The 26033-nt window shown below is 44.8% G+C and overlaps 1 protein-coding gene across 2 annotated transcripts; it reads right to left on the minus strand.

The window, feature by feature from the left end:
* Window positions 1–273: 273 nt before the first annotated feature.
* On the minus strand, window positions 274–23827 carry AAR2 (AAR2 splicing factor). Of its 2 annotated transcripts, none has more exons than XM_027078394.1 (4): window positions 23730–23827; window positions 19841–20649; window positions 15936–16165; window positions 274–3073 (listed from the first exon to the last, which is right to left on the minus strand). In XM_027078394.1, the coding sequence occupies exons 2-4, from the start codon at window positions 20595–20597 to the stop codon at window positions 2906–2908; spliced, it is 1155 nt and encodes a 384-aa protein (XP_026934195.1). In that variant the 5' UTR covers window positions 20598–20649; window positions 23730–23827; the 3' UTR covers window positions 274–2905. The 2 variants fall into 2 exon arrangements, with proteins under 2 accessions (XP_026934195.1, XP_026934194.1); XM_027078393.1 differs by lacking the exon at window positions 23730–23827 and adding an exon at window positions 23498–23723.
* Between the last annotated feature and the right edge of the window lie 2206 nt (window positions 23828–26033).

Below are 26033 nucleotides of genomic sequence, written 5' to 3' on the forward strand. Positions count from 1 at the left end.
TTGAGGGGATTTTAAAATCAGGCCAGCTCTTGCCAATAGCTTCACTTTTAGATGTGTTAGAACTGGAAGGGAGCTTAGAGATCAGCAACGCCACTGGTTCTCAGTTTTCAAGGTTTCTGCTTTCCAAAAATACTGCAAGTATTAAGTAATAATTAATTTGTTTTCACATTTTTTATTCATCAAAGACACAGAGGACTGCCAGCTGGGAGAAGGAGAAGACACAGCATCTATGTCACTCTAGCCCCCAACAAGAGACCTATTGTTTTTTTTTTGTCAGCCCAGCCATATTATCTCATGTAAATGTAGCTTCCCTTTGAAAACATTTAAAACACAAGGTTCCATTTTTAAGTGGAGGGAGCCTGAAGGAGCCTGGAGTATCTTTACCAGAAATCTTCAGTCCAAGCAAACTCTCTTACTTTATACAAAAATACACTGAAGCCCGGAGAACCTAAGTGGCTTGCCCACGGTCACACAGCTGGCTGTCAACAAGGCCAAGGCTAGATCCGGGGAAGCAGGAAGAAAGCAAGGCTGTCCTGGACATGCAAGGGTAGGGAAGGAGTAAACCACAGTAGTGAATGCAGTACTGAGTGCGGACCCTGGACACCAATGGGCTTGGTTTGACTCTTGAGCTCAATCCTTACAAGCTGTGGGACCCTAGCAAAAGACGGAAGCTCTCTGAGCCCATTTTCCTATCAGTAAAATGGGGATAATAATAGCACTCACCACATACTGTTGTGAGGATTAAGTGAACTAACAGAACAGAGCACTTATACATTGTAGCTGCTTTTCTTTAACCCATTTGTGTGAGTGGGAGCGGTTGGGGGGTGTATGTGTCTGTGTAGACATAAGACCAACAAGCTTAGAGAACAGGTCACATGATCCAACTTCCAGGTGCTGCCCTGTCAAGGCCAGTGGGAGACAAATTGTCCCAATGGAGCTCTAGGTACTAAATTGCAATGCTGTTACTTCTAGGTAGTAACTCGAAACTGAGTGTGCCTCAGAACCCAGGCTGCACCCAGATTCACTGCCTCCGAGTTCCTGTATGGTGGGACTTGGGAGTCTGAACTTTTAAAAATTATTGAGATATAATTTACACACCATAAAATTCACCATTTTAAAGCATACACTTGTATGGGTTTTTATGATACTCATAAGGTTGGCCAACCACCACCACTACCTACTTCCAGAACCTTGTCATCACCCCAAAAAGAAACCCAGTACCCATTAGCAGTCACTCCCCCTTCCCCACTCTCCCATCCCCTGGTAACCACTAATCCCTCTGTCTCTAAGGATTTGTCAACTCTGGACGATTCATAAGAATGCAATCGTACAACATGTGGTCTTTGTGTCCAACTTCTTTCACTCTGCACAGTGTTTCCAAGGTTTGTCTATGCTGCGGCATGGATCAGGGCTTTATTCCTTTGGAATCTGCAATTTTAACAAGCTCCCCAGTAGTTCTGATGATTGGGCTTTGGGGAGAAAAAGAACAGCAAATTCACACAAGGTGAACCTTCTGGTTGCTATATAGATACAGGGCCTCAATCATTCCTGCAGGTGTGCCCATCTCAGAAGCCCCGCTGGTGACAGGAGACATCGCTGGTCACTTGCCTCCTCCAGAGCCTGCAGAGGTTGGGCAGGGTCTCCTGGTGCCCGGTAGGGAGGACATGTGCATCTAAGGACAGTGCCTGGCTGCGGTGGGAACTGGGCAGATGAACTATGAGACTCACACAAGGGGATTTAGTCTCAACTCCAAGACTTTAATGTACGTTATGCTCTTGGAAAAACAATTCCAAGGAGACAAGTGGAACCGAAAGTCTTAACCGGAGGGGATTCTTATTCAGAAACCTAGTGTGAGCCGCAGCCTTGGGAGAGAGCAGCATAGGGACTCTGATCACAGTACAACATTGTGAGGTCAGGGTGGCAGGGCCTGTGTGTATGATGCGCGGGCCCTCAGGACTCCCAGGAAACCGGAGCACCATCACTCCTGTGGCTGACAGCCCCACAGCAGGATGCGGGGGCGGACCCAGGCTGACCAGGTCATCTCTGGAGCTCTGAATAAAGGCACAGAACTTCAACAGGGCCAAAGAAGCCTGTATAAAGCAAGAACCTTTCTCTTTGTCGTTGAATCTCCAGGTCATCAGAAACACTCGTGCTGGCTCTGGTGAGGAATGGGGCCATACAAAGGGTCACCAAGGCCCACTTCTGGGTCTGAGGCCTCAGAACGGAGCAGATGGGAGGGGTGTGGCACTAGCAACGCCTCTGAGGTCAGGGGCTGCAATGATCTTGAAAGATTATCCACTGGGACCTCTGGACAGGAGAAAGGGACTTAAAGCAAAAGCTGACCACTCGTCAGATTCAACCCAACTGTCTTCTGTTATGCCCTCCCCAACCTGGGGCTCCAGGGTGGTCACACACCCATGTTTTCTGTGACGTATTCCCATCCAACAAGGGGCAGGCAGAAATCCTGGCTCATCTCCCTATTACCCTCTGATTAACTTTTAAAAAGTCACCAACTGACATCTCAGACTCCTGGGCACTCCAGGGTTTCTAACCGTTCTACGGAATAAACAATCGGTTCTCCTGGGCTTTTGGCTCAACTTCTTCTCTTCTGGGAGGAAGCAGGCTGCTGCTGAGGCAGGTCTCTCCCAAGAGCTCATCTGGAATTCAGTTAGGTTATAGCACCGAGGCCAGGCTGACGGCGAACCCACAAATGCGCCTTCTAGATGGGGTACAGCCTCGCTGGCACTGAAGGAACTTATTTATTGGTGAAGGAGGGAATTCTGGCTCCATCTTTGTAGAACCTGGCAGGGCTGCTGCCCCAGTAAGTCCCAGTAGGACAGGTGAATGGAGGAGCCAGGACCGCAGCCGTGGGGAAGGGGCCTCCTCTGGCTGAGAGCTTTTCCACTTAGCCAGTCCCCACGCCCTCGGGAAGAACCACCACCACCGGGGCACAGTCCTCAGGCTCCGCCTCAAAGTCCCACTGAAACTTCTTGGTTAGGTGAGCTTGGAACTTTTCAGCTTTCTGCCTCAGGGTGGCATCCACGGCAACGCTGCAGGCGGATGAAAAGAAAACCTACAGAGAACAGAGGATAAGTCACTCCTGAGAACACAGAGGGGCTGAGAAAGCTGTGGAAATTGCCTCGTGGTGTTCAGCTCTCCAGGGTGGGTGGATCAGCCGCTGCTGGCACAGGCTAAGGACACCTACTGTGCTCCCCCCAAACCAAGAAAGAAGGTCCAAGCCCAGCTGAGAAGCTCGGGCAGGGCCAGAATGGAAAATTACTATCTTGGGCAGAGATGCCCCACTGAGAGTAAGGCCAGCGGGGCCATCACCCTGGCCCTGCTCTCCGGGGAGATCTACTGGGCACCTGGACAGTAACTTAGAAAAAGAGGCAGTAGCTACACCAGCTGGTACTAAGAAAGGCATGGGGGTGCTTATAAGCCCCTGGATCCCATAAAATCCCAGGCCCTAACCCAGTGAGGGTGAATTGCTGCTCTAATCTAAATGGGCCCCAGGCTGCCAATCTGAGGTTTCTATTCCCCTTAAAAGCTTTGTTTTTTTTAAATTGTGGTAATATATACATAACACAAAATCTACCATTTTAAACATTAAAAAAATTATAATTTAAACGACCGTACTAAATACACATAATATTCACCATGTTAAGAGTATAGTCCAGTGGCATTAAGTATATTTACATTATTACACAACCATCACCACCAACCATCTCCAGAACTTTTTCATCTTGCCCAACTGAAACGACACCCATTAACTCCCCATTCCCTGCTTCCAGCCCCTGGTAACCACCATTCTACTTTCTCTCTATGAATCTGACTACTCTAGGTACCTCATATAAGTGAAATCATACAATATTTGTCCTTTTGTGCCTGACTTATTTCACTTAACATAATGTCCTCAAGGTTCACTCATGTAGGGAGTGCCAGAATTTCCTTCCTTTCTAAGGCTGAATGATATGCCACTGTATGTAGATACCACGTTTTTTCCCCACTCATCTGTCAATGGCCATTTGGGTTGTTTCTACCTTTTGGCTATTATAAATAATGCTGCTATGAACACGGATATAAAAATATCTCTTACAGACTCATTGCTTTCAATTCTTTGGGGTATATACCCAGAAGTGGAGTTTCTGGATCATAAGGTAATTCTGTTTAATGTTTTGAGGAACCACCATACTGTTTTCCACAGTGGCTGTGTCATTCTACATTCCCATCAGCAATGAACGAGGGTTCCAATTTCTCTACAATCTCTTCAGTATCTGTTATTTTGTTTTTGTTTGTTTGTTTACAATAGCTACCCAAATGGGTGTGGTGTCTCATTGTGGTTTTGATTTGCATTTCCCTAAGGATTAGTGATGCTGAATATCTTTTCATGTATTTATTGGCCATGTGTATATCTTCCTTGGAGAAAAGTCTATTCTAGTCCTTTGCCCTTTTTTTTTTTTTTTTTTGCGGTATGCGGGCCTCTCACTGTTGTGGCCTCTCCCGTTGCGGAGCACAGGCTCCGGACGCGCAGGCTCAGCGGCCATGGCTCACGGGCCCAGCCGCTCCGTGGCATGTGGGATCTTTCCAGACCGGGGCACGAACCCGTGTCCCCTGCATCGGCAGGCGGACTCTCAACCACTGCGCCACCAGGGAAGCCCTTTTTGGATCAGGTTTTTTTATTTGTGTTGTTGAGTCATCGAAGTTCTTTATATATTCTGGATATTAATCCCTTGTTATGATGTTCTTTTAAATTCAGTTTCATCTAATATAAACATGGGCAGGGGCAAACAGAGTAATTTTCCCTACCTCTGAAACTCCATTCCAGATTGTCCCGGATCTCAACCGCTTCTCTAAGAATGACAGCAAACCCATTACTCCTTCTCACACTATGTTATTGTTCTCAAAGAAGTTTCATAGAGTAGTCCAATGGATCCTCACAAGGCCCTGGGAAGACACACTAGGATGCCTATTTTATGGAAATGGAGGCTGAGGGGAGTTAAATGGCTGGGTCAAAATTACCAGAAAGGAAGGAGCAGTTTTTCCCAGACTACCCGTTGGCTCCCTGCAAGACCACCCCAGACACAGCAGCATGAGGGTGAAAGCAGCAATCTGATCCACATCACCTTCGTGTCACAGCTGGCCCGCAGGCCACCAAGGAAGGAATCTGGGCTCCAGGGCCTTGACCTGACAAAGGTAACAGGTGTACTCTGTAGCTGCTTCCAGGGACAACACGCCTCCTAACCGCCTCTCCACTGTCTTTCTGTTAGCAGGAGTGAGGCTCATGGTCAGTGGTCTTTGCTTGGAGACACTTTGTTGGGGTGGTAGCAGGGACTGAAGTGACGGGGAGGGGAGGCTCAGAAGCAGAAGGTGGGGGGTTACAGAATTTAGTTTCATTACTTGGGAATCGACTAAATACAGGAGCAGGAAGCACAGCTACAACAAAATACCAGATCAATAACTAATTAGAGGGGCTGTGTGAGCTCACTGGTGAGAGGGCAGTGGGGAAGCCGGTGGCTTGTCCATAGGCAGCTAATGGAGCTTGCTCTGGAGCGCTGAACGTGAGGCTGGCTGAACCCTGGGGAGGGGCCTGGTATGGGAAGCAGAGAAGCCTTGTTTCAAACAGCATTAGTGCTGGAGGCCCTGTGCACCCATGGGTCTGCCCCCAGAGGTCCTGGGGGCGGGGGCCTGCTGGCTGAATTAGCAAAAGCCTCTTCCTGTTCTCCCTCCTTACATGGTAAATTGTACTACTCTCTACACAGCCCTTCCTCTCCTGCCACATTGAGCAGCTGCCCAAACATGCTCCATTGCCTCTTCTGTGCCTCTACTCACACAGGCTTTTCCCTCTGCTTATAACACGCTTCTCCACCCCTGCTTTCTCCTCCTTCACCTACTAATTTCTACTAGTGACCCAAGCTCAGTTCAGATGCCACCTCCTTTGGGATGTCTTCCCAGACCAAAGACAGAACAGGTGCTCCTCTGTGCTCCCCCGGTGCCCAGGGTTACTTGGGACATAGCCTCACTCTCAGTCAGTAACCGTCCATTTACCATTGAGCTCTCCCAAGAGACAAGGAGCAACCCCAAAGCAGAGACTCCTTTTCCTACCTGCATCCCACTCCCCTGGCACAGAGTCTGCCATATAAAAAGGACCCATTGGATGTTTAATGAACAAAAGAACGAAGAAGATCATACGTTCTACGAAAATCTATTTCTGGGTCCCTTTTGCACAGTGCCTGTACCAAATGACTGCTCGATAATTACATGATGGTGCTGGACAGAATAAGGGACTCGTCCTGGGGAGGACGTGGCTTATTTACCAGGCCCCTGAATGCCACCGGCTCACAAGCCATCTCCTTGTGACAGTTCTCTTATGAAAGCCCAAGCTGAAAGGAACTGCTCCAACCTCTGTTCCCCCAGGACTGCGCCTGAGCATCCCTTATGGCATTTCTCACACTCTGCTTGCATCACAGTGATCTGTGCCCCTTCAGAGTAGGGGTCACTTCCTAATTATCAATGTGACCCACACAGCAGATCGCCCAGGGCCTGGCATAGAGTTGGGGCCCACAGGATGCTCACTGAATGGATATGAATGAGATGTAGGGATGGCCAGCAGTGAGAGACTGGAACAGGCTGGGTGCATACTCGTCATTCATCCTTCCCACCCACCTCTCCAACGTCGCCATGGGGGTAACATCAACTAGAGGCAGGTATAACTGACGGCTTCAGTCTGAAAAATAAGGCTTTTAATTTGAAAAGCACTATGTCCTTTTTAAAGAACTTGTCAGTCTAATCTTTACTACAAACTGGGAGGTAGGATAGGAAATTACTATTCCCATTGTACAGATAAGGATGGTGATAAATGCTGAGCAAGTGATAAATGTCAAGCAAGATCCAGTCCCAGTAGTCAAATCGAAATCCTTCTTCCCTACCAAAACCTTCTTTTCGTCTTGACACAGATGTAATACATCCTTGATATTTTCAGCCGTGTCCTATGGGGAACCAAGGGGCTTGGAGACTAGGTGCTTCTGGAACTGTCCCTTCTGGAGGCCTCCACGACCCAGGTCACAGCCTAGGTTGCCCGTTTTAAAAAACCAACTTTATTGATGCATAATTTACATACAATTAAATTCATCCATTTTAAGTGTTCAATTCGTTTTGATAAATGTATACACCCATGCAACCACTATATGATGTAATCAAGATAGGTATCTGTTTATAGCTTTTTCTTTTGGTATCCAGTCTATGAGTTTAAAGGCCCATATCCTCCCCTTAACCCTAGCCCCTGGCATCCATTGATCTATTTTTGTCCCTATAGTTTACAAACTTGTGATTTTAAAAATTCACAATTCAGAAGAGATGTTTAGACAGTATCTGGTTTCCAAACAACAATTTACTTTGATTCTCTTGTTTTTAGATTAATTGTATGCCTTCTTATATAAATTTAGTAATGATATGGTTATTTTATTTACTTAAGTGAAACAAGTAAACTTCTTAAAATCACTCAGAAATGAATCATCTTAATATGGGAATATTAATCCTGGATATTTTAAAAATACTTTTGAAAAAGGATAATAACATTTCACAAACATCTGCACTTTAGAACTAAAAGCACACCCATTGGGTATTTTTCTTCAAATTAAAAAAAAAAGGTATTAATACTTTTACCATTAAGTCCATATATTGTAAAATTGTACTTTAGTCAGAAATGTGAAAGCTTTCTTTTAAACCCCAGTTAAATAAATTGAGTTCAGTCGGGTCACCTTGAGAAATTCAAAATACCACGGTAGATAGCTGAGTCACTGCTTATCCTATTTTGTGGCTAGACCAAAAAGATGAAATTTCCTAATTTTTTCAATTCCCACATGATTATTCAACTTAGAATGAAACTAGCCAGAGGCAGTACATTTTATTTCCACTTGCAGAAGAAGTAAGTGGTGTTAAAAGCAAGACTATCACTTCACAACAATTACCAAGAAGGCGAAAAGCAGCAGAATCATGTTTTCTGAGGTCAGTTTAAAGAATCTGGGATGTTTCATCTGGGGCTCTAATCATATATGGGAGCCCACCACAGTGGGCTTTAGAATCAAAGTTCAGCCTTGCCATCCACTAGCTCTGACAAACTCAGGCAAAATTATGTGACCTCCCTGTTCCTGTCTTCTCATCTATAAAATGGGATTATATACTTAACTTCTAGCATTGTTGTGAGGGCTAAATGAAATAAGGCACAGTAAGTGTGCAGAAGTGATAGTTGATGGCAGGAGGTGCAGGAGTAGGCAGGTGAAATTTATCAGAGCTCGTGTTATGACAAAAACACAGGCATATGCTGTTTTATTGCACTTCTCAGGTATTGCATTTTTTACAAAATGAAGGTCTGTGGCAACCCTGCATTGAGCAAGTCTATCAGCACCATTTTCCCAACAGCATTTGCTCACTTTGTGTCTGTGTCATATTCTGGTAATTCTCAAAATATTTCAAACCAAAAACATTACGACTATACCTAGGAATAAACCTACCTAAGGAGACAAAAGACCTGTATGCAGAAAACTATAAGACACTGATGAAAGAAATTAAAGATGATACAAACAGATGGAGACATAGACCATGTTCTTGGATTGGAAGAATCAACATTGTGAAAAAGACTATACTACCCAAAGACTCAATGCAATCCCTATCAAACTACCAATGGCATTTTTCACAGAACTAGAAAAAAAAATTTCACAATTTGTATGGAAACACAAAAGACCCCGAACAGCCAAAGCAATCTTGAGAAAGAAAAACAGAGCTGGAGGAACCAGGCTCCCGGACTTCGGAGGATACTACAAAGCTACAGTAATCAAGACAGTATGGTACTGGCACAAAAACAGAAATACAGATCAATGGAACAGGATAGAAAGCCCAGAGATAAACCCAAGCACCTATGGTCACCTTATTTTTGATGAAGGAGGCAAGAATATATAATGGAGAAAAGACAGCCTCTTCAATAAGTGGTGCTGGGAAAACTGGACAGCTACATGTAAAAGAATGAAATTAGAGGGCTCCCCTGGTGGCGCAGTGGTTGAGAGTCTGCCTGCCAATGCAGGGGACACAGGTTCGAGCCCTGGTCCGGGAAGATCCCACATGCTGCGAAGCAACTAAGCCTGTGAGCCACAACTACTGAGCCTGCACGTCTGGAGCCTGTGCTCCGCAACAAGAGAGGCCGCGATAGTGAGAGGTCTGCACACCGCGATGAAGAGTGGCCCCTGCTTGCGACAACTAGAGAAAGCCCTCGCACAGAAACGAAGACCCAACACAGCCAAAAATAAATAAATAAAAGCCATTTCTAAAAAAAAAGAATGAAATTAGAACACTCCCTAACACCATACACAAAAATAAACTCAAACTGGATTAAAGACCTAAATGTAAAACCAGACACTATCTAACTCTTAGAGGAAAACATAGGCAGAACACTCTATGACATAAATAACAGCAAAATCCTTTTTGACCCACCTTGTAGAGAAATGGAAATAAAAACAAAAATAAACAAATGGGACCTAATGAAACTTAAAAGCTTTTGCACAGCAAAGGAAACCATACACAAGACGAAAAGACAACCCTCAGAATGGGAGAAAATATTCGCAAATGAAGCAACTGACAAAGGATTAATCTCCAAAATTTACAAGCAGCTCATGCAGCTCAATATCAAAAAAACAAACAACCCAATCCAAAAATGGGCAGAAGACCTAAATAGACATTTCTCCAAAGAAGATATACAGATTGCCAACAAACACATGAAAGGATGCTCAACATCACTAATCATTAGAGAAATGCAAATCAAAACTACAATGAGATATCATCTCACACCAGTCAGAATGGCCATCATCAAAAAATCTACAAACAATAAATGCTGGAGAGGGTGTGGAGAAAAGGGAACACTCTTGCACTGCTGGTGGGAATGTGAATTGGTTCAGCCACTATGGAGAACAGTATGGAGGTTCCTTAAAAAACTACAAATACAACTACCATATGACCCAGCAATCCCACTACTGGGCATATACCCTGAGAAAACCATAATTCAAAAAGAGTCATGTACCAAAATGTTCATTGCAGCTCTATTTACAATAGCCCGGAGATAGAAACAACCTAAGTGCCCGTCATCGGATGAATGGATAAAGAAGATGTGGCACATATATACAATGGAATATTACTCAGCCATAAAAAGAAACGAAATTGAGCTATTTGTAATGAGGTGGATAGACCTAGAGTCTGTCATACAGAGTGAAGTAAGTCAGAAAGAAAAAGACAAATACCGTATGCTAACACATATATATGGAATTTAAGAAAAAAATGTCATGAAGAACCTAGGGGTAAAGCAGGAATAAAGACGCAGACCTCTTAGAGAACGGACTTGAGGTTATGGGGAGGGGGAAGGGTGAGCTGTGACAGGGCGAGAGAGAGTCATGGGCATATACACACTAACAAACGCAGTAAGGTAGATAGCTAGTGGGAAGCAGCCGCATGGCACAGGGATATTGGCTCGGTGCTTTGTGACAGCCTGGAGGGGTGGGATGGGGAGGGTGGGAGGGAGGGAGACGCAACAGGGAAGACATATGGGAACATATGTTTATGTATGACTGATTCACTTTGTTATAAAGCAGAAACTAACACACCATTGTAAAGCAATTATACCCCAATAAAGATGTTAAAAAAAAAAAAAAAAAAAAACTACAATGAGGTATCACCTCACACCAGTGAGAATGGCCATCATCAAAAAATCTACAAACAATAAATGCTGGAGAGGGTGTGGAGAAAAGGGAACCCTCTTGCACTGTTGGTGGGAATGTAAATTGATACAGCCACTGTGGAGAACAGTATGGAGGTTCCTTAAAAAACTAAATCCCACTACTGGGTATATACCCTGAGAAAACCATAAATCAAAAAGAGTCACGTACCACAATGTTCATTGCAGCTCTACTTACAATAGCTAGGACATGCAAGCAACCTAAGTGTCCATCCACAGATGAATGGATAAAGAAGATGTGGCACATATACACAATGGAATACTACTCAGCCATAAAAAGGAACGAAATTGAGTTATTTGTAGTGAGGTGGATGGACCCAGAGTCTGTCATACAGAGTGAAGTAAGTCAGAAAGAGAAAAGCAAATACCGTATGCCTACACATATATATGGAATCTTAAAAAAAAAAAAAAAAAAGGTTCTGAAGAACCTTGGGGCAGGAAAGGAATAAAGATGCAGACATAGAGAATGGACTTGAGGACACGGGGAGGGGGAAGGGTAAGCTGGGACGAAGTGAGAGAGTGGCATGGACATATATACACTACCAAATGTAACATAGATAGCTAGTGGGAAGCAGCCACATAGCACAGGGAGATCAGCTTGGTGCTTTGTGACCACCTAGAGGGGTGGGATAGGGAGGGTGGGAGGGAGATGCAAGAGGGAGGAGATATGGGGATATATATATATGTATAGCTGATTCACTTTGTTATAAAGCAGAAACTAACACACCATTGTAAGGAAATGATACTCCAATAAAGATGTTAAAAAAAAAAAAGATTACGACTCACTGAGGGCGCAGATGACGGTTAGCATTTTTTAGCAATAAAGTGCTTCACTAAGGTATTTTCTTTTAAGACATAATGCTACTGCACACTTAATAGACTATGTATAGAGTAAACATGACTTTTATATGCACTGGGAAACCAAAAAATTCATGTGACTCACTTTTGGTGATATTCACTTTATTGTGGTAGCCCAGCACCGAACCCGCAATATCTCCAAGGTATGCCGGTACTACAGACATCATTGTCAGAGCTAGTGTTTTCCCTCGAGAGTTAAAGGTGGAACACTCGTATTTCGAATACTGGCAAGAAATGAAGCTGGAGAGCCTATTTAGTGGTCTATTGCGACTAAAAGTATTAAAAAAAACCAGGTTACATGACTATATGCCTAAATGCTATGCAATCAGTAATAAGAATTCTTATTTTGTACATAATTCACTTTATAACATACTATTAAATTCAGATTATCCTTTCATTGGTTTTAAACAAATTATGATGACTCAAGTTGCTTCAAATAAAAGAAAAAACTGTATCTATTTTTATAAAACAAACAATTTTTATTCAAGCTAATCCATGGGATTTGTAAAAATCAGTGGCATCTATTCAAAGGGGCCTCTACTGGCAGAGGGCATTATGTCGCTGATTTTACACAAGCTAATGTGGCTGTCTTTAAGAGCTCACACACAAACACCAGTCCCTCTCCAGGTGTAGCAGCCATTTAAACTCTGAAGTAAGAAAGCCAGTTCCACTTACTTGATGACCTGCGGGGAGAGCAGGCGGCTGGCTAAGGAAGGCTTTTATGGGCTGATTCATTCACTCACAAACACCCGGAGTGAGTGCCTGTGTGTAGGGTGACAGGATCTCACTGCCAAGATGGCATCAGTGAAACTTGCCATCAAACAAGAGAAAAGTTTTGAAATACCCTTTCCGCATTTTGCCCATTGAAATCTGTGTCATCCTTCAAGCTCATGATCAAATGCCCCCCTTCACAAAAACGCCATTCCTGACTCTCTGTCTCCTCAAATCTCAACTCCAGCCTGAATGAACCAAGCAACCCCTCTCTGGTGCTCCTAATGCCCTTTGACCAGACTTCACTGTTTACACCTGTCATAGCAGGGTCATCTGTTCACACTGCCACAGGAATTATGCACTAAAAACACCCAATAACACAAAGAGAGATCAGTGCTAGGCCTCAAGTAGGTGTTGAATATAACCAGATGAACAAAAAATAGGCTTCTGGTAAAAGCCCATGGCTCAGTGGGGAAGTCAGGCAGACAATATATACATTTCACAAGCACAGCCTGTGCAATATAATAGTGACACGTACAAAGTAGGCTAATAGTATGGAAAGGAGGGAGATATCAGGGATGGCACCACAGAGAGGGATGCCTAGAGGGCATCCTGTAGGATCAACAAGTACAGGCGGAGGGAAAATCAGGTTCAGTTAAGAAGACGTGAAACATGGGTACAAAGTTTCAGTCGTGCCAGATGAAAAAGTTCTAGAGATCCTCTCTGCTTACAGTTAACAGTACTGTACTGTACACTTAAAAAATTAAGAGGGTAAATCTCATGTTACGTATTCTTTACAATTCAAAAAAAAAGTGGAAGGCATGGAACAGCATGGCATGTCTGGCAACTTGCAAGGAGACCACTGCTGCTGGAGTTGATGGTGGAAAATAGGGAAAGGAAGGAAAAGCTGGAGAACAGATTAGGAGCCCGATCAGAATGGGTATTATCACCTAGGTTTGGGCTTTTAACTTTTTAGGCAACGAGGACCACAGAGAAATAGAATCAGAGGTGCATTTTGGTGGCAGTGTGGGAGACAGATGGACTGATGGGGGTAAACATGGAAGTTGATAAACTCTGATGCAGTCTAGATGAGAGCAAAAGGCCCAGGTTAGGAAAATGGTACTGCCTTCTAAAACACTTAGGGCTACCTGGAGTTATCTGGTTAATTCATTTGTTTACTTTCCCACCAAAATCTAAACTCCAAGTCAGGGACTCTGTCTGTCTTGCCCAGAGCTACATTTCCCATCCTAGAACAGGGCCTTGTATACAACAGGTGCACAGCAAACGCCTGCTAAATCAATGAAGAGATGCTTCTGCACAAGTCCTTCAACTTTCAGAGTTTTATGTCAGCTGCCTGATCACATGGACTCTTCCAACAGTATGCTGGTTTTAGAAAAGTGCTCTGTACCTCTAAGAAACAGGCTAACTCATATACATATTCCTCAACACTCTGAGAAGAACGTTGTATATAAAGAAAGGATGCTTAAAAAACAGGTGTTGAGGGGGCTTCCCTGGTAGCGCAGTGGCTGAGAATCTGCCTGCTAATGCAGGGGACACGGGTCCGAGCCCTGGCCTGGGAGGATCCCACATGCCACGGAGCAACTAAGCCTGTGAGCCACAAGTATTAAGCCTGCGCATCTGGAGCCTGTGCTCCCCAACAAGAGAGGCCGCGATAGTGAGAGGCCAGCGCACCACGATGAAGAGTAGCCCCCACTTGCCACAACTAGAGAAAGCCCTCGCACAGAAACGAAGACCCAACACAGCAAAAATAAATAAATTAATTAAAAAAAAACAAAAAAAGAATAAGGTCTTTGAATGCAGAGAATGTGCTTTAAAAAACAAAAAACAAAAAACAGGTGTTGATATATTTTTTTTAAGGCACATGTCCTGGATTTTTCCAAATAATGACATCAAATTTTCTTGGTGAAAAGTCCAAAGACAAAATTCTTCTAATCATCAGCTTTGCACACCCTACCTGGACATCGAGCAATCCAGCTGGGCCCTTTCTGCTTTGTAAATCATTGCTGGCAACAAAGCCTCAGCAATGAGAGCTCAGCTGCTGGTCATGCTGACAATGGTTGGACAGCCAACGACACACTGCGGCCCTCCTATGTTTGCACGACAGCACTAGGGCATATCACAAGGGCAGCACATATTCCCGCTGCCAGAGGCCAGTTAGCAGGCTGCTGCCTCCTACTGCTCTGCAACCCATGACCCAGTAACTGGGGCGATTTCCCCTGCAGAGGAAGGCTAAAGGGATTTAATTTCTCTGTGATATCAAGAACCAATAAAAGGGCAGTTTTATAACTCCCATGAAGTGGAATACACCAGGCTCAAACCATCAGCCTGACTGACTCATCCCCATGGTCCACACAAGTCCTTCAACTTCAGAGGTTTATGTCAGCTGCCTGATCACAGGGACTCTTCCAACAGAATGCTGGTTTTAGAAAAGTATTCTGTATCTCTGAGAAACAGGCCCCTGATAGGTATGTCCACTAATGTCAATCAAGACTCTTTTCGGTGGGGGGGGGATCTACACTGTATTCGGTATGTAGGGGCATAAGCATAGGCCTTAAACCAAGACTCAGGCCTGGGTACAAATCCTGACTCTGCCACCTACCAGCTGTGTGACCTTATATTAATGATTTAATCTTTTTGAGTCTCAGTGTTCTCATTTGTAAAATGGGAATAATCCTCCCTGTCTCACGTGCTCCAGAGAGATTAAATGAGGGAACCCATATAAAGAGATAAGCATGGTGCCTATTAAATGCCACAGGCATTTAATGACTGTTCATTCCTTCCCTTACCATGGGTGGGAGTGAGAGGTTAGTGAATAGCCACCTTTTAAGGAGCAGGCCTGTGGGGGTCTCACACACAGTGAAAAAAAAGTCATGAAACAGAAAGTATGGAAACTGACAGCCTGCAGCTTCTGCCTCTTCTATACTTGAGAAAGTTACACAATGTGAGTGACAGAGGCTGTCCCAAGAACATAAAGGAAGCTAATCTGTTTGCAAAGGGAGGAAATAGCACAGGATGGAGATTGTAAGTTGTTTGAAGCTTCTTCCCTAATTATCACTCATAATGAAAATTTAATTGCTGAGTTAAAAGCAAATTTCACTTTTTCTGTCAGAGAATCTCTGAAGAAACTGGCACATTTTGTTTGAACAGGAAATCAAAGTTACTTTAATGCCTAAATGAGATCTAAGGAGCTGCAGATGTTTCCCTGGGAATAACTAGCTTCAAAACTCTGTCCTACTGGTTTGCAGCAACTTACAGCTACAGGGAGGCAGAAATAAAAACTGTTTTGAGCCGAGTTGCTCAAGGGGTGGGGCTGACTCAAATTCCAAGTACCCCAGTGCTAGGCACCTTGCGGGGTGAGGCGGAGAGAAGGAGAGAGCGTCTCTGGAATTAAGGAGCTTATAATCAAGTAGGAGAGAGAGAACCAGGGAACAGCCTACTATTAGGAAACTGAAATGAAGACAACTTGGCTCAGGAAAGAACAGCAAAAAAAAAAGGTAAGCCTCCAAGGGTACTTTCACACACCCTGGCCTTAATTCTGACCCACTTGGGTGTCAGCCAAAAGCCTGCTCACCTGTAAGGTGCTGGTGAGGAAGTTGTCCTGGGAGACAATGTCCACAAAGAAGTCGGCGGGGATCTCGCCAAGCTGGTGGTACAGGATGGAGATGAGGTTGACATAAAGGGTGTGGTGCTTCACCATGGCCTCTTCTGACCGGCACAGAAGGTTCAGGAGCTGCTTCCAGTGCTCGAATGCCTCGTACACGTTCCCCAGCAGGAAGCATACAAAGGCAAACTGGAGTTCACCTGAAAGGTGCAGAGAGGAGAAATGATCCTGAGGGACAGGAGTACTGGCTGACACTACTAAGCCGCCAGTTCCACTGGGTCTCAGCAATAAGTGGCTTTCTATCCTTGTCACTCTTCCAGAGCCCGGCACAGGGTTTTGCACCTAGCAGCTGCTCAGTAAAAGTTTGCTGAACTGCTATAAACTCAAGCCATGAGAAACCAAACTGGTTTTGGATTTCTGTGATATCTGAGTGCAAGAGAAGAGGCACACATAGTATCTGCCTAGCATTTAACAAGTTTACAAATGTGTCCATGGATATTATGCCAAGTGGATCCCCAAACTGGCTGCCCATCTGAAATACTAAGAGAACTTGTTAAAAATAAAGCTGCCCAAGCCTCACCACCAGAGATCCTGGTTGAGGACAGATGATGGGGCCTCAGTATCTGTAGCTCTAACAAGCTTCCCGGGTGCTTCTGATGCACACGGTCTGCTTCAGGGTCAGGGAAATGCTGCATTACACCACATAATCCTCAGCCCAACTCCGCAAGGTGATCAGGGAAGGTGGTATTTGCCTCATTTCATAGATGAGGTCAAGCAAATTGCCCAAGGTCACACATCTAATGCTTAGCTACTGAACAATGGAAAGATAAAACAGATTTCTTTTTAAAATTTATTTACTTTATTCATTTATTTTGGGCTGCATTGGGTCTTCGTTGCTGTGCGCGGGCTTTTCTCTAGTTGCGGTGCGTGGGCTTCTCATTGTGGTGGCTTCTCCTGTTGCAGAGCACCAGCTCTAGGCACATGGGCTTCAGTAGTGTGGCTTCAGTAGTTGTGGCTCGCGGGCTTAGTTGCTCCGTGGCATGTGGGATTTTCCCGGACCAGGGCTTGAACCCATGTCCCCTGCATTGGCAGGCAGATTCTTAACCACTACGCCACCAGGGAAGCCCTAAAACAGATTTCTATTGGGTGGGAACAGTCCTAGAGCCTCCCTGAACAAGAAAATTCATGAGTACTTGTTCCAGGGTTAGCCTGCCAGCCAAATTATTTTTCTTTGTTTAATCACAGGGCTCTGTGATTTGATATCTATAAGCAGCCTGTGGTTAAGAGCATGGGCTCTGGAGCCAAAATGCATAGGTTCAAATCTCAGCTCCAACCACTTAGCAGCTGTGTGACTTTGGGCACGTTACTTAATCTGTTTATGCTTCAATTTCCTTATTTGAGGGTTGTAGTGAAGATTAAATGAATCAATATAGTATACATAATGCATTTAGCATAATGCCTGGCACAAAGTATCACTCAAGAAATCTTAGTTATTATTCCCACATTCCCACCAGATCCCTGTCTCAAACAGAGACCTGGTAATCCAGAAGCCATTGTCCTTGGGCAAGCAGCTGGGTCTCTAGTTGCCAAGATAAACTGTTGCTGATCAGAGACGCTCTCTCTGGCTTCAAATTTAAGGAGGGCTTCTGTGGTATATCTACGTGTGGGCCATAAAAAGAACAGATGTACTCAACACTAATACCTCTTTAAATGCATGGTGTCTGATCTGTCACCTCTAGAGACCTGGAAAAACTAGTTCTCTGTTCCTAGGCTTGTGGAACAAAGTTTGATTTGTGTGGATAGCTACCTAGTCTAGATATTTTGAACATTTGATCAATATTTTCAAAATATAGTTAAACTTTCTATAGGTTAGAAAATTTAACCTTTTCTAGAGGTTAATGATTTGCTTCTTCAGTTGGCTTTACCTCGTTAGTTTGTGAAAATACGAGCTTATTCTCTGAATTTAGGGCATTTGTTTAAATTCATACATTTCTGGCTCAGTCTAAAATTAAATTATGAGATCAGAAATAATTTCAAAGGACTGTCATGAAGATACAGTAATCCCTGAAACAGACCTTTTCACAAGATTACTTTGAAGAACTGAAATGTTTAAGAGGTAGAAAACAGGATTTCTGTTCATTTTTTTTTCTGTTTATTTTTAAGCCAGAATTTCAAGTGTTACTTATTAAATGAAAATAGATACACCCCACAAAATGTCCCTTTTTATCAGCTAAGCCTATTATGTAAAAGGCCCTATATTCAAAATTCTCACTGATCTTCCAATAGAAAAAGATGTAAATATTGGACAACTTATACAAGAAAAAATATTAACAACTATTAAACATGTGACAACTGTTTGCTGTCACTAGTAATCGGAGAAATATAAATTGAAACAAGATGTCATTTTTCAACTATCCAGTTGGAAGAGACCTTTGCTAAACTGCCATATCAAATGCCATGTCAAAGGTGATGGGCAACAGCCTCACCAGCTGGCAAGGATGCATGACCTTCTCCTGGCAACATGCACACACTGATCCAACAATTTCACCCCGAAATGTATGCAGAAGGGCACACAAGGACATTCATTAGACGCCACTTATAATAGGGAAAATAGTGACATCTTAAAGATCCATCAACAGGGGTTGGTTCAATTACTATGGAACATAAGTAGCCACTAAAGAGAAGTGACCATTTCAGTGACATGGAAAAATGTTTACATTAAAGCAAATTACAGAATAATATACTGTAGTCTTGTTTTTGTAAAAATATTATATATACAAAAACACATAATTGAATAAAAAAAGACTAAAAGGAAACACAAAAATATATTAAACTGAGAAATACATATAAATATATACCTAAAAGATGGAAAATAAGTACAACAAAGTGCAAAACAATGGTTATTTCTAGGTGGTGGGATTTGGAATTTTATTTTTGTTTTTCTTCTAGGATGAATATATGTTATTTTTTTGTAATAAGGGGGAAAAACAACAATAAAAACTATGACAATTAAAAGAAAATCACTGGGACTTCCCTGGTGGTCCAGTGGTTAAGAATCCGCCTTCCAATGCAGGGCACGTGGGTTCGATCCCTGGTTGGGGAACTAAGATCCCACATGCCATGGGGCAACTGAGCCCATGCGCCACAACTACTTAGCCCACGTGCTCTGGAGGCCGTGCCCCACAACTAGAGGAGAGCCCGTGCACCACAACTACTGAGCCCACACACTCTGCAGCCTGCGTGCCACAGCTAGAGAGAAGCCCACACACCACAATGAAAGAGTCCACGTGCCACAACTAAGACATGATGCAGCCAAAATTTTTTTAAAATAAAATCTTAAAAATTTAAAGAAAAAGAATTGGACCTTTAAAAAAAAAAGAAAAAGAAAATCACTGTTCTGGATGAAGCCTTCAGAGAGTCAGGAGCAAACTGAGCGGGGAGGTGGGAGGCCCCCAGGAACACGGCTGGGCCTGGGAACCAGGAGCCCTAGGCTTTGGTCTCACTTCGACTACACCACTTAGCAGCCAAATCCTTTCCCTCTATGGACCTCAATCTGTAAGACGCGGTGGCAGGGAGGCTGGGCCACACCATCAGTACACAAACACAGGACTGTCTGCATCAGGTTCACCTACAGTGCTTGTCTGTTAGGTAGACAGAGAGATAAATTGCTGGGGCCCCAATCCAGATCTCTTGAATCAGCCTCCAGCGGTAAGACCTGGGGATCTGTATCTTTAACAAGCATTCTGGGCAAGACCGCCTCCTAGCCAGGTTTAGGAACCACTGGACTAGATAACCCAAGATGTACTCCTTGTTCTCAAGCCCTCCTACTATATACACCTCCCCTGGCCCACTCTCAAAGCCTCATTCCTCCTCACCTAGCACGTCCTGGGGACTTTGGGGGAACTGCTTGCTGAGCACGGTCTCCAGAGCATAGCTCAGGTCCATGCTGTGCCTGGTTATCTCGGCCGGCGTGGCACCTGCCGGGAACATCTGTGTGGGCAGCTCGGAGAACCGGATCTCTGTGCCGGGTCTGGGCTTCATCTCGGGCAGCCGGGCCAGGCCTTCCTGGTAGCTTTTGCACTCAGTGCCGCAGCGGGGTAGATTCTGCTCCACCCGGTCCTTGGTGTACTTCATGGAGAGCACAGGCAGCACATCTGAGAAGGCACAGATCTGCCGACTCTCGGGCTGGAGCTTCTCCACTGTGGCCTCGCTGATGAAGTTGGTTAGTGAGATCCACTTCTTGAGTGTGGCATATGGGTAAGGTCCCAGGAACTGGTCCAGCTCCTGGAGGTTGGCCCTCATGGCCTCCACCACAGCCTCTGGGGCTGGGGACAGGTCTACCTCTTCCTGGACTGCATCCCAGCGCAGGACCGTCAGCCCCCGCTGCTGTAGGCTAAGGAAGAAGCCCATACGGGGGCCCACCTCCCTGGGATTGGCCTTGTCCACAGAGCTGTAGTGGAGGAAGTGGATGCCTGGAGGGATCATCTTCACACCCCGGAACTTGGGCCCCACCTCCCAGGAGTTGTAGTCAATGCCAAACTCTGTCCCCTCGGGCATATTCAGGATGACCACAGTGGCCCCTTCAAAGAAGAGGTGCTTGGCAAGCTCAGGATCCATCTGCATGGCAGCCATGGGACCAGTGGTGAGTGACCAAAAAGAAAACTTTTCTAGTTTTCCAGAACAGCTGAAAAAGAAATATATCAGAGTTAATCAGAACCTGGGGAAGCATGCTTCATTTGCTGAGCATTCTCTATGTGCTAGATATTGAACTAGACCCCTGACATAATTATCTCCCTTAATTTTCACCACAACCCTGCATTGTTTTACAGATGAAGAAAATAAGACTCAAAGAGAAGAGGGGTTTTGTGTTTTGGTTTAATGAGCAAGAACACTCACTTCACAGCTGGAAAGACATCAGTTAAAGAAAAGTGACATGTTCAAGGTCACAGAGGACCCAGTTAGAACCTGGGTACCCTGCCCTCCAGGCCAGTGTTCTTTCCACTGTTCACTCAGGATCTACTCTCAGATCTCCTTCTCACAACAGAGGATGAAGGCAGAGAAAGCTTGGCTGGTCCATTCTAACTATAACTCTGCCTAAACTGTCTTAAACTCTAACTCTGTCTAAAACCTATTGCTGGAGAGTCCCCAGAAGAGTTGAGAAGCACCCACTCAGTTTCCTATAAGCCTCAGGGAAGGCCCAGAAATGGACCAAAGGTGGAAAGTGGGTGCTCAGTATCTAAAATTCACAAAAGGTTTGGGCAGTGAAAGAGCTTTTCAACCACAACCACACCCTTCTTCTCTTACTTATAAAAAACCTGAAGTCCAGAGAGTGAAACGACTTCCCAAAGGGTTCACAGTCAGTAGCAGCTCTGGACTGCTCACCCAGAAGGGATCCAGGAAGCACAGCTGGCCTTGGATCCGAAGAGAAAGACCACAGAACATTTATTTTGTCTACCTCTGAACTACCCATGAGAACACACTGATAAAACTTCTGTAAGCAGACACACACTGCCTCTGTATTTATAAGAATGGTTCCAGGGCTTCCCTGGTGGCGCAGTGGTTGAGAATCCGCCTGCTAATGCAGGGGACACGGGTTCGGGCCCTGGTCTGGGAGGATCCCACATGCCGTGGAGCAACTAGGCCCGTGAGCCACAACTACTGAGCCTGCGCGTCTGGAGCTTGTGCTCTGTAACAAGAGAGGCCGCGATAGTGAGAGGCCCGCGCACCGCGATGAAGAGTGGCCCCCGCTCGCCGCAAATAGAGAAAGCCCTCACACAGAAACCAAGACCCAACACAGCAAAAAAAAAAAAAAAAATAATTAATTAATTAATTAATAAAAGGTGTTGTTATAAAAAAAAGACCTGGCACAGCCAAATTAATTAATTAATTAATTAAAAAAAAAAAGAATGGTTCCAACATGAACTAATTTAAACAGGACAATTATCTAACCCTTTAGTCCCAAGACACCTACCTATTCAATTCAACAAATAACCCTGGAATGCCTGCACTGTGCCAGGATCTTTGCCAGGCACTAACAGAAACATTCACAGAGTAAGACAGTTACTGCCCTCTAGGCACTTCCAATCTAGCCAGACATACAAACAAGGCCCCAAAACTTCACAAACAGAAGGACCAGCTGCCTGTTTAATCCTTTTTACTCATTTAAACAAACAAAACAAAATAAAACCATGAGGAAAGGAAGAGCAACCCTTTTCCAAAAATGTTAAGGACATATTTTATTGTCTTAACCCAATACCCACCACAAATGACTCTCACTCTAAATCAGCATTATTTTTCCAAACTGCAAGTCACAACCTGTTAATGGGTCAAGAGATCATTTTAGGGAATCTCAGCCAGCATTAATTTTTTAAAATAAAAGGACAGAATTTTTAAAAATCAGAGTACATCATAAATATTAAAGCTAAGTACTGTTTTCTGAAGCTTTGTGTGTTTGAATGGACTCTTGGTCACAACATAAAATGTATTTGTTACTGTAGGTCACAATCAAAAAAGTCTGAAAGCCACTGCTCTGAATAATTTATATCATTTTCCTATTCCTAATCTTGAATTCAGAAGGTACTTAATAAATATTTGCTAGATGAACAGCTATCGCATTTAGAATAACTGCTCATCAATTAGCCATCTTCCCTGGTGGCATCTGTATGCCCCTCCTTGATAATGCCATTCCTTTCCTTCTATTTCCACCAGACTGTAATTCTCCTCACTATATCTTCAGCAGCTGGCACATGGCCTGGCACAAAGAAGATGCCTTGGGAGGCACAAAGTCACATCCACCCACTTCTCTCTACCACCTCCTTAATCTAAACTACCATATCCCTCACCCAGAGAGTGATCGCCCCTTCAATCCCTTCTCCATCCAATAGCTGGAGTGCCCTTCTCAAAGCACTAATCTAAGCATGTCACCACCCATATTTAATATCCTCTGAGAGGCTTCTCACGTGGCTCTTGGCAAACTAAATTCCTACCATGACCTACAAGGAAGGTCTGCGTGGTCTGGTCCCTGGCAACTCCTCCAGCTTGTGTCATACCATGCTTTCCCCCACACGCTCTCTGTTGCAGCCAAACTGACCTCTTTCAGACCCTCAAACAGGAGGCTTCCCTGATAGAAAACTCTTCCCTCCTCTCTTTCTCAAATCATTTTTCTGATCTCTGCTCAATATTCATCTCCTCAGTAAAGCTTCTTTGACCGGGTCTAAGTCAGTTCTCCTGTAATTCGCTCTCACGGCGCCTCGTATCTTTCCATGTCACTTATCACAGCTGCAATTTTGCAAATGTTAATAGAGGGCTGTCATCTCCAGGAGACGTGGGTCTTTTGTATCTCTAGCACATATTAGACACTTGGTAAACATTTGTTTAATAAAAGCATGATACCCATTTTGTAGATAAGAAACAAAGCCTCGGTTCGGAGAAAAGACCTTAGCCGAAGTTACAGAGAGTAGCTCAGAACCACGTCAGGCGGAGCCACGGCCTCCGGCCCGTAAGTTCTAAAGTTACGAAAAAAAGCAAGTTACCGCGGGTGCCCCAGGAAGTCCTGGCGACGGTGTATCTGGTGACGGTTTCTCAGGGAGCAAGGCCTGTAGAGACAGGTGGGTCCCACCACCGGCCCACAGACGGGGATGTCCCAGTCCCCGCTAGGTGCCCTAGTGCAGGGCCCTCCGCGATCCCAAGCTGGGAAGAGGGGTGGCTGGACCACACAGACAAAGAAAGCAGAGGAGTTAAAAGAGGACGGGAGGCCGCGCTCACCGACTTGGGTCTTGCCTCAGGCTCAGGCACCGCGGAAGCGCACCGGAAGTTCTCTCTCTCGGGCGCCGGACTGGAGCAATGGGAAAAGGGGCCGGGCGGATCTCTCGGTCGCGGGAGGAACGGTCCGCCTCTGCAGGTTCCGCCCCATCAAATATTGCCTTTTGCTACTTTTAGTTACCGGTTTTAGCTTCTGAACAGTGGATAATAACTTGCATCAAACGATGCATTTTATATCCCGCTCCAGAAACACATCCACCAGCCATGGTTTTTCGGTCTCAATCAGTCATGGTTTCTGAGGCTGGGGTCAAGTTCATGGCTGCCCAGTAGCCACAGACAGAGGCTCAGTCGTGGTTCGGTTCAGTCGATCTCTATCCGAGTGACAGTGTCACAGCTGGCCCGTTATCACCCGGTCCCAGCTTCCAACCATACTCAGCTGTAGAGGAGAGCTTCAGAAACCCAGCCCAGAGAGAACCAGTCTCACAGCAGTAGTCACCATGTCGGTCCCTCTAGCTATAACCACCCAGTGTCCTCCGACAGTGCAGGCCTACTACGATATCTCAGTCAGGCTGTAAACGCACCTTGAGGGAGGAAACCTGCCTGTCTTGTTCTCCACTGTTTTCCTGGAACCTAGCACAAAGCCAGGCACAAAGGCCCAGCTCAATACATATATTATGCATTTAATTAATGACAGTAATTCTTTATTAATTAATGGCTTCTATTTTGGAGCCTAGCCCTGTGCTGGGTGGTTGTATCAGTCAGGGTTCAACCAAAGAGGCAGAGCCAACAGGAGGTATATAAGAGCTTTATTACAAGGAATTGGCTTACATGATTGTGAGGGCTGCCTAGGTTAATGCAAGATCCATAGGGCAGGCCACTTGGTGTATGATGTCTAATCCTTGCACTAACCCTACTAAGCATGCCAATCTGTCTCAGTCAAAATTCATCTCTTAGTGGGTTACAGACTAGACTGGGCCCTGCAGTCATGGTTGATCACAACGAGCTGCTGCTGGATTAGCCAGAGATGGCCTCCATCAGTCACAGTCATGCGTGTCAATCTGTCTGTCATGTCAGTTCCATTTCCTGCATGAAGAAGCTCAGCTCCCTCCCCACCCCTCCCCATTTCCAGCCTTAGGTGCTGAGCTCCTTGGTCTGTTTTCAGAGCTCCCTATTCTAGCAGGACTCACCATCTTCTGAGACTCCAGGGCACTGAACTTTGGGCACAGGAGCCATAGGTGGTAGCTCAGGAATCCCAGCTGGTGGGTTGCATGTCCACCCAGATCAGGTTTCTCAACCTTGGTACTATTGAGATCCCAGGCTAGATAATTCTTTGTTGTAGGGCTGCTGTCCTGTGTGTTGTAGGATGTTTAGCAGCATCCCTGGTCTCTACCCACTGTATGCTAGTAGCACCTCTCAGTTATGACAACCAAAAATATCTCCAAACATTGCTAAATGTTCCTCGAGGGACAAAGTCACGCGCATGCGCGCACACACACACAAGTTAAGAGTCACTGATCTAAATGAATCAGCCAGGTTATTCCTAAGCAGCTTGGAGGCTGACTCTGTATTTATGGGAGACAGAGACACAGATCCAGGGTGGGTGGGAACCCAATGTTTGCAAACCTTGTCCTATTTCAGGACCCCAGGTGTGACAGATAACTAAAGGAAACCTACAGGGAAAATTCAGGGAAGGATTCACAAAACTCCTGGAAGCAATTGCCTCTGACAATGGACAGGAGTCTGGAGAGAGTTGAAGAATTGCTTTTCACTGCATAGCATCTTGTAGCATTTAATGAATTACCTTTAAAAAGAAAAGACAGTATTTAGTGTTTGAAGTTATAGGGAAATGCTCAGGATTTAAGTCTTTAAAAGTATTTAGAATGGGGGACTTCCCTGGCGGTCCAGTGGTTAGAACTCCGGGCTTCCCCCGCAGGGGGCCCAGGCTCGATCCCTGGCTGGGGAACTAAGATCCCGCACGCCTTGCGTCACAGCCTTCCCACCAAAAAAAGTGTTTAGAACAGCATGTACAAGGTGACTTCAACTCTGATAAAATACATATACATGAGAAAAGACTGGAAGAAAATGGACCAGAGAGTTAGCAGTGGTTCTTGCTTGTGAGATTTGGGGTAGTAAAGAAAGGTGGTTTGGGGTGAGCTGTCTGGTAGAATGAAAGCAAAGTGCTGGTACATGAACCTCAGGTAGCCCAAGGGACACATTTAGGTTTCACATGGATTATGGTTTTTAAGTTTTAATATTCTTGCATTTACTTATGAAGACCTCCTTCCTTTGCCAAGTGACACCAGTTTT

Source organism: Aethalodelphis obliquidens, unplaced genomic scaffold (assembly GCF_003676395.1).
Source record: "Aethalodelphis obliquidens isolate GAN/ISIS:26980383/991018 unplaced genomic scaffold, ASM367639v1 scaffold42, whole genome shotgun sequence".
In the NCBI taxonomy this organism is placed as follows: Eukaryota; Metazoa; Chordata; class Mammalia; order Artiodactyla; family Delphinidae; genus Aethalodelphis; species Aethalodelphis obliquidens.